This window comes from Tetrao urogallus (genome assembly GCF_951394365.1).
Source record: "Tetrao urogallus genome assembly, chromosome: 21".
In the NCBI taxonomy this organism is placed as follows: domain Eukaryota; kingdom Metazoa; phylum Chordata; class Aves; order Galliformes; family Phasianidae; genus Tetrao; species Tetrao urogallus.
The window spans coordinates 3393559-3408158 of record NC_136834.1 but is presented as its reverse complement, the minus strand read 5'-3'; the positions used below and the strand labels follow the sequence as shown (position 1 = coordinate 3408158).

Genomic DNA, 14600 nt, shown 5'->3' with positions numbered 1-14600 from the left:
TGCATATATGTACACACATATAGGATGAGGTGTATTTCTATTTTAACAAAACTGGATTAAATAAATTGTAGCTAGATAAATTTTGCATCAGCAACTTATTTTACACCACTTCACTGCAATCAAATGGTGGCAAATTTGTACATGGGTGTGCAACTGGTTGGGGAAAAAAAAAAAAGAAACAATGAAAAAAAAAAATCAGCTGGTAAAGCTCTGGAAATAAAGGCACAATGAAGAAACAAGCCTAGGAGAGGATTATGTGAAGGTCAATGGCCCAAACGCAATGCCTGCATTTCATGCTGTGTGTGAGATGAAGCAATGTCTTGGCTTAAAAATGAAATAAAACAGTAGGGAAAAAACTCCAGCAACCTGCAGAGGTCTCAGGCAGGGTTTCATTGTCATTTTCATTTCCTGTATATTCTGTAGAAGAGCAAGACAAAGAATAGGACAAGAGGGAAGTGACCAGGTCGTTACGGTTTGGCAAATTCTCTGTTGGGTCACAGAAAATACACACCACCACTGCTCCTCAGAAGCAGCATTCATGACAAGACAATTTACTACTGATCACCAACGAGATGCAGGTCTAACAACTGACACAGCTTTCCTCCAATAATACCAATATTATCCTATGTACTGACCAGTCAATTTATCAGATGGAAGTGTGCAAAAAAAAAAAGCAAAAAAAAAAAAAAAACCAACAACCAAACACCAACAAACCGAAACAGAAAAAACCCCACCCCCAAAACAGCTTTCAACCTTCTTAAATAAATGTTAAAAGCACACAATTTCTCCCCGCCTAGAGGTGTGCTGTATAGATAAGTTTGGGCAGCCTGACTTATTTAACAATGTTTGTAAGGCAAAGTTCATGGCCTTGGGCTCTAACTTCACTCTTTTGTCAAATCTCTTTTTCTTTTTGCGTTTAATTCCCTACAAATCAGACCTTTGGTGGAACCTTTAAAAAGGCAGACCAAAGAATTCTTGTCTTCCAGACTTTTAGTGCTCCTGTTTCAATCTGTTGTTATTAAAAAGTAGAGTGAAGTCAGAAGAAATTAAAGAATCATATCATGTTGCCAGTATGAAAGCACAGAAGTTTGTAAATTAAATGCTTTTGTTATGATGCAGAGTATATAGAAGCCATTACACAATCTATACACTCAGCTAGAACTTGGTTCCCAGTCTCATGAAAACCAGTCACTCTAATTTCCCCAGGAGCTAGAACAGATAGTTGGAAAGTTACAAACAGAATATGAGATGAATGATGGGGAAAATAACTGACTCAAAGTGACCACAAAATGAATTTAACACTAAAGTGACATCAATGCTGGAAGATAGAGAACTTCCCACAAATATTGTTCAATGGAGAAAATATTTTGATAATTTAACCTCCATTCACACTTCAAACCTTTAATATTAAAAAAAAAAAAAGATATTATAAAACCTGAGACCATTCATTTAATACAAATGTCCCAAGTTTTCCATTTGTCAGTCACTCACAAGCTATTTCTCTGCACTATGGCAGACTGCAACTACAGTCTACACTCTGAACTACAATAAAACAGGAATGACTCAGCACTGCTCTGACCCAGAAGATGAATTCATAGCACTGAGGATGTAATTTAGTCAGCAAGCCAAACATTTCAGTTCAGGACTGCAAAATAAGAGCTTTGTTACAGGGCTCTCCAGCAATCAGCTATCAGTGCTCCACAGTCAGATGCCTGCTACCTTTTTTCCTCAAGGGTTGCAGATTAGATTTCACAAAAACTAGAGAATATGAATCAGCATTTTACAGCTTGCAGAATTTTGCCATTTAACCAGAGTCTGTACGTAATAAAGCAGATGCTTCTTATATTTCTATAAGCAACTGATAAAATACTCAAGAGACAGCACCACTGTGTTGCTTTTAGCTGAATTGTCTACTGGCTCCACTTCGATTTATGAGACCACTTCTTCTAAAACGTGCCATTCAACCTGCATGAAATTAGCATTCTCCATAAAAAGACCTGACAACTGTTCTTAAGGAGAAGTTACCTATCTGCATCCTCACACATGCCAGAGGAACTTCTTCAGTGTAATGTTACCTGGTGAGCAGCTTTGTCATTCATACACACACTCAGCCAGTAAACAAACAAACCAGCTTGTGGAAAAAATGACTAAGAAGAACTATCAGATAACAAAAATCATATCCAAAAATATTCAGCAAGAAACATCAGAAGTTATCTTTCATGCAACAGAAAGATTAGCTATGTATTGCTAGGCTAACCACAAAGATCTCATTTTAAAAAAAAAAGCTAATTAAATGTATTAACAATTGTGAGCAGTTACCTTGCCAGCATGCCCCAACTACTAGCTGAGTTTCTATTTTCGAAGGATGAAGCGGATAATCTTCAGTCACTGGGAAAGGATCATATGAAACACCATCTACATACAGAGTCACTGCAGGAAATTCAACATTGAGGACATAATGGTGCCATTCTTTGTCACAAACCTAAATAAAGAAAGTATTAAAAATTCTTTTAATGTCAAAAAAAAAAGAAGGATTGCAGTTGAATAACCAGATCTGATGCACATTTTGCAAATGTCCACATGTGGACATTTACCATTAAAACAACACACATTGCCCTGTACAGACCACAGTACGATATTTCATGCTATCTTACAATGCAACCCATGTCAGGTAGCTGATGAGACCCAGCAGGCTGAAAAAGGACATAAAATATCCAGTCTCTTTTGTATCATTCTTCATGATCACAATATCCTTAATTCACAGAAATAAACTCTGCAAATGGTAATAATACCAAAGAAAAGACTTGGTATTATAGCACCTGCTTTCAAATGTAAAATAATTAAGACTAGATGAACAGAAAGAACACAGACAACTCTTATCCCAAACAGGAAGAAAGTACCTGCATCCCTAAGATGAGTATTACTCTATTTCTGTGAAGTAAATGCCTAATTATGCAGATTGACCCATAGCTATTTACAACACGTGTATCTACTGCTGGCAATGTGTAACACGTTACAGACTTTATGCCAGTGTGAAGAAGTATTAAGAAGTTCTTCTGTGATGCCTTTAAACACTTTGATCTGCAACAGTGCTGCAAGCTCAGAAGTAATTGTTACAAACTGGAATGCTCATGTCCCCTGTTTCCATACGCACTGTGTTATTGTGTATTTAGTGAAGATAACTGACAAGACAGCTGAAGTTGGGCATTTTATTTTCATGCATAAATCCACACTTCACTGCCTTTCAGGACAATGGCTTGGACTTTATTTCATGAGCATCCCACTGGACTGAATGAAAGCACTAGAGTAGCAAGTCAAAATTAAGTTGAACAGGTATAGCTGCATCTATCCCTGACACTCATCACAAAGTAAACACCACTGGGTGCTACAGAACTCGGTATCAGGAGTCTGGAGTTGTAAAAAATACTTGTTAATAATTATGTTATTAGAGAGTTTAGGCTCCCATGTTTTTTCACTGCATTCTATCATTTTACCAGGCATTCCAAACTTACTTGATTTAGCTTCCAATGGAATTCTGCAGGCTTGTATGTCTTTCCCTCTGAAGGATCTTGTCGGAAGAGGAAAACCAGGCGGCAGTTGTGCAGGTACAGGGTGTAGTGGTGTCGATTCATATCTGCACAAGAGTTTCAAGTATTGTCATTGTCTCCTTTAAGTATTAGGCACTCAAGAAATAACTCACCAGTTCTGAATATTCCTTTGTAAATGCGCCAGTAATTGATAAACAAATGCACAAGCAAATCAGACATGTTAAGAGAGACAGCATCTCCACCTAGAAAAAATACATACTGCAGCCAATGCTGTCACTAAAGCTGATATGTGTATCTTAAGGATTTTTGGCAGTATCAAGAATAAGGCTATTTGTGGATTGCTGGAGTAATACACCTACCATGACGAAATGAAACGCATAACATAAATAAAGTTAGAAAAACAAGCCTGACTCATTTCAGCTGAAGCTAGATAATTTACGTGCACATCTCTACAGGTAAGTACAGTGAAGAACAGCTTTGCAGCCCACTTCCTTTCACTTCCAAGAAAAACCTAGAGAAATCCACTTCAGGTTTCCACATATGCTACCACAGTACATAAAAACAAAACTCAACCAATTAGACTGTTCATACTTGATGTACTGACAAACCTGTCTTGTCTGAATTGCAAAGAATTGTCTCTTTCTCTTTGGTTCCAGGCCCATGCCTCATCCACACTGAAATCATGAAGGGTTCTTTCAGATTGACTGTGACAACACCATCTGGAATCTTCACAGCCTGTGTGCCATTAAACTCAAAGACTTGGTCGCTGTCGTGACCATTATCAGTAGGAAGTCCTATCGTCCAGTTTGCAGCACTACTTGGAGAAGGAAGCAGTTCAGCTGTGCCAGAAGCAGCACCTGCAGTAAAAATGCTCACATGAAAACAAGGTAGTGACTAGAAAGATCACAGCTAGCTTCATATCAAACAGCTTCTAATGAGCACTAGTTTTGCAGTGCCAACTGTCAGTATTATGCATTACCATCACATATCAGGCAATTCTCCTATTGAATAACATGGCACTAACATTAGACATATCTAATATTACAGTGTCTTCCATATGCTTAATTTCTGGGTAGCTTACTGATCTCACTGAAAATGCAGAACTTTACTTTGCCTTTATCTCAGGAACCATTACACTAATATCATTTGTCCCTCACACCCATGAAAATAATGCCTTTTTCTTGTCACTATGGTAACTGTAAGATTAATATCCACCCAGCTGAAGAGGTCTGCATAAGAACACCACGCTGAAGCCAAGCATCCCCTCTCAGATCACCGACTAATAAGACTGCACGCCTTTTAACATAATGTTCAGCCTATAATAAGCACTTAATCGTAACAGAAGCATTCTTACCACAGAGTCTGTGAATGGATTTCTCAGAATAGGTGTCTCTATCGCAGCCTTTCCCAATATGATTGGTTTCTAGTTCAACTGTTGCCTGAATCGAGGTTATTGGTTCATCACATGTCTCCAAACGCATACTTGGGAAGAGTGCTAAAGAACCAGTACCAGGCTCATATTCTATTCTTTTGCTCCAACCTGTATAAATATTCAAAGAAACAACATTAAAAAAACCCACCTCCTGTTTAACTGAAGGCACTGGCAAAGCAGATAGGAAGGAGCTCAAACTAACCTTGCCAGCCAGGCTTGCATGTAGGCTTAATGCTAATTTTAACCAATACATCCTCAGCAGCTCTCTTCTTCCCACAGTCATACGCAGTTACTGTCAGTTTATACTGATGCTCTTTGCCATAGCTCAACTTTTCTGTGTTTTTTATATAACCTGGCAAAAAAAAAAAGTGATATTCCAGAAATGAATATTTCAGGGTCACTGCTGTGTTAAATCCATACAGGTACCATCTGTGTACTTCAGACTGGTAACAAGACTTTAGAAGCCAAACAGACAAATGAATTAGACTTTCACTACCTGTGCTTTCAATGCTAGGCATAAGGTCCAGATATTTTAAAATTACACACATCCAGAAGATAAGTACAAATACACAGAACAACAAGTATATACTGATCAGGCTCATCACAGTATATTACACTGCATTATATAATACATGTATATATGTATAATAATTCATAATATTGTATTACTCCAAAACAAACTATTCACAAGTGGAAACTGGTAAATAAACTTTATCAGATTATCTGTTTCATCTGCAAAGCTTTAGAAATGTGAATACCCCCAAAAATTCAAACTAAAGCCCAATAAAAACTGTCTTGCTTTGCTTAGTCAGGCTCCTTGGACCCCTGGAAATAGTCCACAGATCACAGACTGAATGGAAATGACCTAAACAAAACACTACACTTCAAACCCAATACCCACAACACTGTAAACTTCAGAGCCACAAATAAGCATCTCACATGGAAAAAGCATGCTAACAGACTCCTATTTTTGAAAGCTGTTTAGCAAAAGAAAATTACAGCCAAAAAAAAAAAAAAAAAAAAAAGCTTACTAAGAGCTGGTTTAAAACGTAATACAGCTCTCTTTGTTTGTTTTGAAAAGTATTTTATAGGAAACAAAAGGTGCAAACTACCTGCTCCTTTCATCAGTAGACAGTGACTATACTATGCACTGAAAGACATCTCACTTTTTATTATAAACATGTCCATTTAACTGCATCATAGGAAAGGGTTAAAGCAGGGTTGCTGCAGTTTTGTGCTGATCAATTTGAAGCCCTCTGCCTAAGGCAGTGAATGACAGTAATTCCCCCTCTGTCTTGCATCACATTCTTACCATCTTTGTCAATAGCAAAAGGAACATCCGGAGTTACAATTTCATAGTTGCAGATCTGGCTGAACTGAGGTGAGCAATCTGCATCCACTGCTTCCACTTTCAGGATGTTATCATACCTCTTCCCTTCAATAACTGTTGCCTTGTACGATTTCTCTTTGAACACTGGAGAATACTCATTAACATCATTCACCTGAATGTGTACTGTTGCTCTGGAAACAAAACACCAAAGTCAGTTTTCTTTACAGTGCAGATCTCCCATTGTTGTGTGGAGTCTGAAAGAACTCTCATTTACAGATGAAACTACTCTAAAATTTAAGCTCCCTGAGGGATGTCACCAATTACTAACAAGACTAAAAATCTAACTGGAAAAGCAGTGACTATTTTCCCCATGTGTTGCTATGTCATTCTGTTTAGTTCCAAGTTGTTGTTTACTATTGCTGTTTAAAATTAGATAACCAATATTGCAACTGCTAAGCTGCTGCCACTTTCCAGAAATATAACAAAGTGCAGCTGTGACAAAACAGGCATTTAGTTCTGATAGCAGTACAATTCTTTCAGCTCTCTTCTGCTGTCAGAGTATGTGATATAAACACCTAATTTCTATTTCATGTGAGTAAAAATGACAGACATGACTAGTCTTAGACTAAGAGCTCAGTCAAGTGCCTTTGATTAGCTTTCTTTTCATAATGAGGCACTGGGTGCTCATGTCAGTGAAAACTGATTTATTCCCTGGATATAGGACTGATAGATGAGACAATTTAAATGAAAAAAAACTGCAGTAGCGAGATGCACTGTAACACATATACAGCAAGCTAAATAAACCTAACCAGGTTGGGTCAAGAAAAGGTGAAGAGTGACAAGTATCTGAAATGTAAATAAAGAGCCCAATCTCACAGTCCTTGTGTAAAAGCAAAAGACTTAAAATGCTTATGTTAAAAAAGTATCTTTAAGGTTTTCTTTTATCCTGTATACCCAACAATTGCACCAACAGAAGGCTTTCTGTAGCAAACACTGCTTGTATTCCTGACTAAAGGAGCAGCCACAAGGCAGGAAACAGCAACAGTGGTTTACAGGTACAGGTTTTAGGAACCCATTATTCTTCCATGGCAAAAGAAAAACTGCAGAACACAGTCCTGGATCACAGAGCAACGCTGTGATGACAGCTTCACCAACCTCAGCTGTCTTAGCTCACTGCAGAGAGAAATCTGCACAGCCATAACACTGCATCACCTGGCAACCACGCACATCACATCTCTACCAAGGAAGCTGTGTTTTACCTGCTCAGAAAGGCAGAAGATTGGCCACTTGTGTGCCAGACAGTTCAACTATTTATTTATCATTCATGCACTTACATGAGATGCCTAAGATAAGGTATTTCTGAATATATACCAAAGAGATTGAATGGCTGCCTTTTTATTAGGAACTTTCCCAATTCTACTTTTGTTACCTTTTCTCTAGCCTATATATTTTGATAAAACTCGTATTTTAGATTTATACACATTGTTCTGGATCTATCAAGATGGAAGTTTACATCTCAACCAACCTATGCACAGGCACAAAAATACATTCCAGCTGTACAGTGAGAAGGAACTGTACTACAACACTGAAGTGAGCAATTCCAGCCAACTAAACAAAATGATAACTGCCATCTTTTTGTTTCAGATCTTTCTTCAAAAGTAAAATGGAGTCAAATAGGAATTCAACAGGAATACCTATTTTCCACCAGTATAACCCTTAACAAGATAACTTTCTGCTGTGTATTTGAAGTAGCTTTATCTATACAGCTATAGAATAACAACTGTATTTGTCAGCAAGATGACTGCTGGTAAACCAGCCCTCATCCTGTTTGTGTCCTCCTTGCTTTGCACTGACAGTAATCTTCCACATGCCTGGCAGATGTTGACACCAGGGTGTTGTTATACAGTTACTTGCAAGTCAATTTCTAGAGAGCAATTAAATTGTGGTTTATTCTTTGGATGAAGATTGCTTTGTTCCCATCCTTTAATCTAGGCAGAGAAGAACCTTATGCTATTGATCTTGCTTTTTAGGGTGAGGCCAGCTGGAAACAATAGCAGTATGTATTCTCTTCCACTTTGTCATGGCTTATTGAACGAGATTTGTTGTCTTAAAAACTGAATTCTGAAACAATGTCCATAGCTGGTATCCCATGTGGAGTCTTTATATCAACTCAAGTCAGATATTAAATATTTCAAGAGCTCTGAAGAGCCTTCAGAGATGTGGAGGGTAAGGCAGTATCATTGAGAATACAGTCAGAGATATCAAAACAGTTCATTTCCATTTTGCTACTATTTCTATTGCCATAATATGAAAGTCTTCCACTACGAACACTTGGTTTGCATTACTCCGAACGCACAGGACATAAATCACCGGGAACAGGAGACCAGTTGAAACCAAACTTCCCCTCAGCCAACCACAGATTCACTTACTTGTGGGATTTTTTTGCATTTGCTCCATCTGGTCCCTTCCCACAGTCATACGCCTGTATGGTGAACGTGTAGTCCTTCTGCAGTTCACAGTCGAGTTTTTCTTTGGAGCGTATTATTCCCTCACCAGTGGATTTATCCACTACCACTGCTTCAAAGGGGACATTTTGCCCATGAATTTTAAATCCACAAATCTCACCTACAGATTCAAAGCAACAGAGGTTAGAACTGGTCAAAACCACTACGCTTTTTTTCTTTTTTTAAATGAATGACCAAATAGTTTGCAGCCAAGGGTTTGTGAGGGTCTGTGGACAAAGCAAGAGCACTGTGCTTTAAAATGGGTGATTTCTGGGAAACTTTAGTAAAAAGAAGCATATGTCTGCCTTCCAAGCAACTCGTTTACTTGCATCCATTCATGCAGGAGTACAAAAGAGAAAAAGAGAAATGTAGACAGGCATTTCACAGGAGTACTTGAGATAGCTCTAGGGTAAGAGTAGAACTTATGAGAGCACACAGCCAAGGCCACTTGTAATCTCTTCTATGCCAAGCTACTGGGAATAGCTGGGCAGCTTGTTTATTTTGACCAGAGCAAAAGGTTAAAATGCACAGTTACAAGTCAAGGGATGAGAAAGCTTCAAGGACAGGTTCAGCACCTTAATTACAGAAATTCTGTCAACAGATCAATGAACAAAGTCTTCCTGTGCAATGTACCTGACTAAAATTAGGGAATCAAAATAAACTACTGAATGAGAAAGGTAGAAATACCAACTTCTCAGGCATCCATTTCAACAGCTATCTACTAACAGACCAAACTTCTTAATCGAGAAAGCTCTCACAAGGGACAATTCGGTAGGCTTTCCTTTCCATTCAATCTCTTCATCCTAATGCACTTGAAGTGAAGCTCCTTGTCCATCATTCTAAAACATGTCTGAGCTTGAGATTACGTTACAAGTCACCTTGCTGGCGCAGATGGGTCAATCTGTCAGCAGGTAATGAGGACTGAGCCCTTGCTGATCCAGCTGCACTGACAAATCCACTCAACCTTTGATCAGCTGTGCTGTGTTTTTACCTGTATAACTTGTTACAAAAGGGATTCTCTTATACCAACATAAAATACTAGTTTATTATAACTGCAGTGGTATCACAGTACCAAGAAGACATTCCTACCATAGAGACACCTACAATCATTTTAAAAATGCACTCAATTCAGATTTTAAGCTACTGAAATACATACTAGAAGAAGCATACTGCATACAAGGTGGTAATAATGCTTTGGCAGCAATATATTTTACCAAGCATATGAAAAAACAATGTCCAAAGAAAGTAAACTTATCAGTGAAAACATCAGAAAATGTTCATTTTCCCAAATCATCAGTGCCCACATAATGTACCCCAATGGTTCAAATGGATGTCTGATGTACAGATATTTCTAACCGAGGGTTTGGTTACATAACAATTTTTATCGATATATTTTAAAATAGAAAAGAACTGGGAGAATAAATGGGACAAAGAGCATGACAGGATCTTCTGTTTAAGTGCTGATTCCCCATTTCATAACCAAAGTTAGTGGGTTAATATTCATAAAAGGGATAGAAAGAACCCTTTATCACCTTCTTTGGTGACTGTCACCTCAAAACTCTCTAAAGGGAGAAAAGATAAACCCAAGTCAGTAATACAGGAGAGGCTGAAAAGGGAACAAATAAGGAAAAGGCAAAGATGCACACATTACACAGAAAAACTTTGGAAAAAAAAAAAGTCTTTTACAATTGCAGTGGTGATTTGTTGTAACTGTTACCATTTTAAAGTTTTAGTTCTGTTAAATATGATTTAACCTTTTATCTCCAGATTATCATTCATAGAATTCTCAAGTTAGAGGTTTAAATTGCAGGCTTATCTACAAGCTTCTTGTTTTTTAAAGAACTCAGCTGCTAACAAGAAAGGTTCCAAATTTCACGTTGAGAAATTATCCATAAAGTTGAATTTCCATCAAAATTGATCACTACTCTTCTATTTAAAGACAGGGTCGATACTTTAAACAAACTTTTAGCTATTCTACTGAAACCTCCATGTCGCTGAAAGTAAAACCACTTCGTATTCCTGTTTTGATCTCCAGTAATTAAAAAATAAGAATAAACAGTCATTGGATGTTTGTGCTTCCAAACCATATTTTATCAGTACAGGCTGCAGCATTTGCAAAGTTTAAGTACTGCATGAACTCAACGTGAAGGAGCTGCAATAGTGCTGAATTAAACATGGACACACTCAAGTTTGACCCTAATGACGGTAAAAGCTTTCACTGAAGACATTTGGGCAAGTAGGAGGAGTTTGTACATTTTCTTAGCAGTGCATTTCTTTTCCAGGTTCAACAACCAACCAACACTTTCTACCATTTGACTGCTGTAAGATGACTGCACGAGGCCCCTTGAAGGGCTTCACAATTTTAATGAAGATATAATTAACCACGTTCTTCACTCCATCGTCAGTTATGATTTTGTTCAAACCCCATACTACCACCTTTTACAGATCATCTAACATACTAATTATTTTTTTCCTGACTACCTGAATTGCAATATAGCACAGCAAATTGGTACCCATAAAATCACCTTGGGCAAAGGTCCTTTTAATTCTCACATCTTTCCAACAACTTGCAGTTTTCCACTTCTCTGTCCCAGAGCGTCCTCAGAAAGAGATGGAGCACTAGAACTGCACAGAAGTGTTTTTTCTTGAAAGGCAACTTTCTAGCAAAAATACCATTAAGAAAAAATACAATGAATCCTGATTGGTAGCCCTTCTTTTCCAAAGGAGCCAGTTTCTGAAGCAGCTCTCGTTAAGCCCTCCCTGAAGTCCACATCAGGTAACCCCTGGATTTATAATCAGCTCTTTATTTTAATGCACACATATAGTGCCTCTCTGAGACATCCTCACAGTTTAGTTTTGTCTATTTCTACATAGGATATAAATACAACCCTGGATTTTAATATGGCAATAGGGTCATTCATGAACATCTTACGCTGCTTCAATGTGTGGCTGGCACCACTGGTTAATGATAACTGCCAATCTACCTGCAAGAAATCTCCTGTGCATTCCAGGACTTCTAACCTCGAGAAGCTCACATTGGGTGTGAAACATGAAGGTTACTGAAAAAATATATGAAGGGAACACGAAAGCAGAAAGCCTGGTATGGGAGGAAGAGGGAGAAGCGTGTTAATGTAGCAGTTACCCATCTGGGACAAAGGGAGGCTGGTTAACTACTGGTCACTTCATAACAACCTGTAGCGGCCTTCAGCTCAGGCACCAACTCCAGTTTTGGCTGTTAAGACATTCAGGCATCCAGGCTTCCAAGCAAAGACATAAATAAGCTTTTCAGTTAATATCCATGTGTCTCCAGGTGCTTTTTAGGGCACAAAGCTTTTGTTCAAGGTGTACTAGAGATCAATGCCTTCCAGGTATTTCCCAGAACAACAATTGACCCAACATAATTGTATTTTCTACTTCATGCTAATGAGATTAACAAAAATCCCTTTTATTACTACATGGGCAAAGTACTTCAAACTGTACAAGTTACAGTGCCTAACAACTACAGGGTTACCTATGGTAAAAGTGCACTAAAGAAGCAAATGCACAGCTCCCATCTCTTTTCTCCAAAATGTCACACACTGATTTAGAACTGTTTCAAGACAAATAAGACAACTTACAGATGAATACTCCCATACATGGATGATATTTCTTTTCATCTCAGTTATGAAATGCATATATTTATGTGGTAGAGGTGAAGATTTTTTATGATCATAGAATTTTTTGCAGTGATTTTTTTTTCCATTGAACAAGCTCAGTCCCATGCAAGGTATTTGGTGGCAAATGTGCTCCCTAAGGTTCCATGCTATGTCACATACACACGTCACTTGTTCTGGTTTCACCCTGAAGTTGAGATTCACTGCTGAAATGAATTTCTCTCTCTCTCCTCATTCGTAAAAAGAATAAAGATAGTCCTGTAATTGGATTTTTATTTGATACGTTGGGAACTGTTCAGCTGAACGCCATGTCAGTGGGATAGAACTTTCACAGTGTTCTGACTCAGCTGTACTTACAGTTGAAAAATTATCTATCTCACTTCACAGATATGGCTGCACACTGCATTTGATGTGCGTTTGGTGAATTACTCCTTGGATGTGACAAGATCAAATCCACAGATTACACAGTGGCATTTATCTTCTCCACATATTGTTTCCTTACAGCCACCATCCAGCTGAGCACTGCATTCACGCCGGCCTGCTGCAGACAGGATGTCAGCACAGCTCCCTGCCCTAACCAAACAAGGGCTGGCAGCACGGCATGGAAATGTGGTGCTCACCCACCAGCCCACTGCACTGCACATCACCAGGGAAAGGCAGACAAAAGGTTTGGTGGATTTCATTTGATTTTAAAAGAGCAAATTCGGATTCTGCAAAACCATTTTCAAAGCTCTATTCGTATTCATGCTCTAAGTTACCAACTCCTAACCCCCACAAAAATAATTCTTGCATCCCAGAACAGTAAGAGCAAACTGTGTATTGTAACCGTGTTTTTCTGCAGGTTTTGGAAGGCAGGGGAATCAGAACCTTATGATAGATGCACCAACAACTCAAGAAACTTTTCCTTCCCCAAAGGAAACACTTCAAACCTTTGGCTAGTAAGTAAGCCCCTCAGCAATACACACTCAGCTACGTGAAGACATTCAGATGCAACAGCTTGCTTCAAATGCAATACAAAGTCAGTTCCATTTTGCGCGGTGAATGGAAAATCCATACTAAGAGTTTCTAACATACAACTGACTTTAGACACGAATTATGTTAACATACAATAAAAAATGTTGTTGCCCTTTGTTTTATGATCAAATTCCAGCATGACTCAATTTGTAACACAGAGAAGTTTCAGTGAAGAGCTAGAAAGGTCATCATCTTCCCAAGCAGATCCATAACAAATACAAAAGACTGATGCCAGAGGGTCTCTGTGAATTGCACAGATCCAGCACATCTAAATTCAAATTCTGCCTTCAAGTGTATTGTTTCAGATGCAAGAGCTTACCAAGTTATTCTAGAAGTAGATGTCTAAACAACAGTGTTTTTGCATACCTAGGTGTAAGGATCCTACCCACAGCAGAGTGAAGCAATAAGATATTCCTCCTTCTTGCCCCACAGTTCATGTACTACAGAGCATTTGATGAACTGTTTTCAAGATGTTTTGACATGCTCAAATTTAAAGTGAAGCAAAAGATTATTTCAAATATTTTAAAGCTACAGACAGTTCAGAAGGGTTGAGAGCTCAATTAGGAGGCACAGTTAATTAAAATATCCAACCTTCTGAAGCGTGAACAAATCTGATTTGCAACACCCATATACTACTTAGGGCTGAAATAGGCATTTAATCCTGAAAATGCTTTGTTTTGCTGTGAGAACATGCTGTCACTAACCTAATGGGTTTCTCACACGTAAACACCCACATGGATGCTGCTGGACAATAACAACACTATTCTCCATCCTAGGACATGGCTACCACACCACCAACTAAAATTGGTAATGCTGATTCAACACCACTCCCACATCTGGCTCCTCAAAGACAGATTCAAGTATTGTTCCATTTCATGGTAGACACAAAAAACATTTATTTAACCAACTAATCTGCAAGTATAGAGTTTAAGCCTGTGTTGACCACTACAATTAACTTAAATACCTGCAGATGCTGGATAGAGCTTCTCAAACATGGTTTTCTAATATTTTGTCAAACCATGGGAACACCTTTCCATAACAATGAATCCAGTTAATGAATATTCTTGCATGGTAGATTCCAGAAAAAAAAACCCCACCAATAAACAACAAACACTACAG

General features: G+C 38.3%; 1 protein-coding gene across 1 annotated transcript in view; it reads right to left on the bottom strand.

The window, feature by feature from the left end:
- CLSTN1 (calsyntenin 1) overlaps positions 1–14600 on the bottom strand; it is a gene marked incomplete at its 3' end in the record, with an annotated part of 32630 nt that overhangs the window by 7500 nt on the left and 10530 nt on the right. The window contains exons 3-11 of the mRNA XM_079545365.1: positions 10347–10376; positions 8740–8935; positions 6293–6501; positions 5183–5332; positions 4903–5088; positions 4157–4405; positions 3513–3634; positions 2320–2482; positions 367–417 (exon numbers count right to left, since the gene is read on the bottom strand). Coding sequence (XP_079401491.1) covers positions 367–417; positions 2320–2482; positions 3513–3634; positions 4157–4405; positions 4903–5088; positions 5183–5332; positions 6293–6501; positions 8740–8935; positions 10347–10376 — 1356 coding nt within the window. The remainder of the gene's footprint in view (positions 1–366; positions 418–2319; positions 2483–3512; positions 3635–4156; positions 4406–4902; positions 5089–5182; positions 5333–6292; positions 6502–8739; positions 8936–10346; positions 10377–14600) is intronic.